Source organism: Pediculus humanus, genomic scaffold, assembly GCF_000006295.1.
Source record: "Pediculus humanus corporis 1103172108315 genomic scaffold, whole genome shotgun sequence".
NCBI lineage: Eukaryota > Metazoa > Arthropoda > Insecta > Psocodea > Pediculidae > Pediculus > Pediculus humanus.
Window position 1 is genome coordinate 1206287 of NW_002987884.1, and position 2532 is coordinate 1208818.

Consider the following 2532-nt stretch of genomic DNA (forward strand, 5'->3'; position numbering starts at 1 on the left):
TATTATTACTGTAAAAAAAAATAAGAGAGAGAGAGAGAGAGAAGACAGTTTAGAAACGGAAATATAAGCGTATATATATATTTAACTACTTGTTGCTTAAAAATGACTCGAATAATTTTTTTTTTTTTTTTTTTTATTTTTAATTTCAGATAGAGGTGCTCAAAAAAAAAAAATGGAAAAACGAGAAAATTTTTAATAACAATAATAGTATTTAGTAATAATAATAATAATAATAAAAGACTTAAAAATTCGCAATAATTAATTTACGAAAATCTCACGAATACGTTTTGTCGTAAGAAAAACATAAAAGAAAAGAAAAGAAGAAATGCCTAATAAAGGTTGCGGTGAAACTTCATTATTATTATCATCAGAAGATGAACTCGCGAAAAAGAGAAAGGAAACGATATTGATGAAAGCCAAATCGAAATCTATGAATTCGGAGAGAGTCGAAAGCGGCGGCGGCGGCTGCGGAGGTGGTGACGACGACGACGACGACGACGACGGAAAAACGAATGCGGCGGGTAAATGTGACGTCAACCGAACATTTTCCGATAAGAAGAATTACAATGGCAATAAATCGCAAAAGATGAAAATGAAAATAAAAAGGCAAGCGTCGTTGGAAGAACAATTTCCGGGAGTCGGCGGAAGTAACAAGGAAACGGAGGAAAGTTTAAAGAAGGAAACGGAGGAGAAAGACGGCGGAAGGATTCCGTCGGCGGAACACGCCGCGGACGAAGTGTCGAAAAATCAAGAGAGAAAATATCAGTTTTTGGAAGATTTAAAAGTTCCCAAAATTGAAATAATGAGAAAAAATGGCGTGAGCGAAAGTTTGAAAGGTCTCAAGGAATACGGGATAATATCGCCCAACAGTTCGAAACTCCGGGAAAGGTTTTCCCGGTCGAAAATATTAAAACAAGATTCGAAAAATTTGAGCGTGGAATTGTCGAAGAGTTCCGACAGCGGGATCGGAGTGTCCCGGAGCACGGAAGACGAAGCCATCAAAACGTCGGAAAGCGTCATTTTTAGATTTTTCGACATAGGGCCCGACACGAGACTCAACAAATCGGATTCGGAGAGGAGTCCGAATTTTCTAGACACTGTGAGCTTGTTCACGAGATCTCGATCGCACGAGAGATCCGTTTCGTCGGATTCGAGCGATAAAAATTTGTCGGATATCGATAAGCCGTCGATAAAAATTCGCAAAAGGCACGAGTATTCGGAGAGTCGGGATTCGAGTTCGTCGTACGAGGGTAGCATATTTGACGCCCACATATCGAACAGAGTTCGGAAACTTCACGAAGTTGCCTTAAAACAAATGTCGGAAGAAAGTGCGAGAAAATTAGAGAATCAAAAAAGAGCGGTCGATTTTAAATATTCCGTTGAATTCGGGAGTTACGATAGCATACCCGTCGGTAAAACGCAGTCGCTCACGAAAGTGAGAAAATTCAAAAGTCTCGAAAGAACGGATTCGGCCGTGAGGGGGAGTCACCACGGGAAAAGTGAACACGACGAAGAGGAAGAGAACTGCGGAAGAGCGACGGGTGAAAATCTCGGGAAAAACAAAACGAGATTGAAAAAACAAGACAGGCTTGATAAAAAGGTCACGATGAAAGATAAGAGAAATAATTTCAGTCGGGAATCGAGTTTGTCGACGGAAAGGAAAAAGGAAAAAAGGCTCCGGGGATTTTTGAAAAATCGCAATAGTAATAACAATAGCAGTGGTGGTGGTAGTGGTAGTGGTAGTATTAATAAAGACGCGAGAGAAGAGGAAAGCGATGACAACGTCGACGTCGTCGACGGTTCACCGGATCCCCGGGATAGTAATAATAAAGATCCCAAAGTCAAAGACGAGATGTCGATGCAGAAAAGGCTATCGAGAAAGGATAAGAAATCATTGAAGAAACCGAAGAGAGCTCTGTCGGAAGAACACTGTCGGAGTCGGAGAGAAAAATCCCTGTTGTTTTCCATAACGGGAGGGAAAAGGAGGTCGGATTCGGAAACGAGGCACGGTAAGTTTTTTCTTTTAGCGGTTTTTTATTTTAAAAAAGGAAAAAAAGGAAAAAAGAGAGAAACATTTCGAAAAGGTTTTCCATCTCTCTCTCTCTCTCTCTTTCTTCTTTCTTTTTCCCACCTTTTGCCTTTTCTCCCGGGTTCTTTTGAAAAAGCACATTGTTGTTATTATTATTATTATTATTTCCTTTTTTCTTTTTCGTTCCCTTTAGATTATGATTGAGGTCTCTTGCGGGGGTAGGTGGGAGTGGGGGGAGGGAAAGTAAAGTTTTCCCGTTTTTTCCCGTTGTTTTTTTTTTTTTTTTAAAGCGAAACGTGAGTTTGTAAATAATATATTCGCAGGTGTGTCCAAAAATTATGTATTCATTTTCTGTAATGTTTTTTTTTTTTTTTTTTTTTTTTGTTTTTTTTGGGGGGCGGAGAAAAGGAAAAGGGGAGGGTGGGGGGAAGAGAAAAGGGAGGGCAGGAAGGAGGGGAAAAAAAACTTTAGATTTATTATTGAAATTGAAATTTATTTATTAT

The 2532-nt window shown here is 39.3% G+C and overlaps 1 protein-coding gene across 1 annotated transcript; it reads left to right on the forward strand.

The window, feature by feature from the left end:
- Positions 1-325: 325 nt before the first annotated feature.
- On the forward strand, positions 326-2233 carry Phum_PHUM597180 (peptidyl-prolyl cis-trans isomerase G, putative; the record flags this gene model as incomplete). The annotated part of the gene is made up of 2 exons (XM_002432644.1): positions 326-2009; positions 2223-2233. 2 exons carry the CDS (start codon positions 326-328, stop codon positions 2231-2233), a joined length of 1695 nt encoding a protein of 564 aa, XP_002432689.1.
- Positions 2234-2532: the final 299 nt, after the last annotated feature.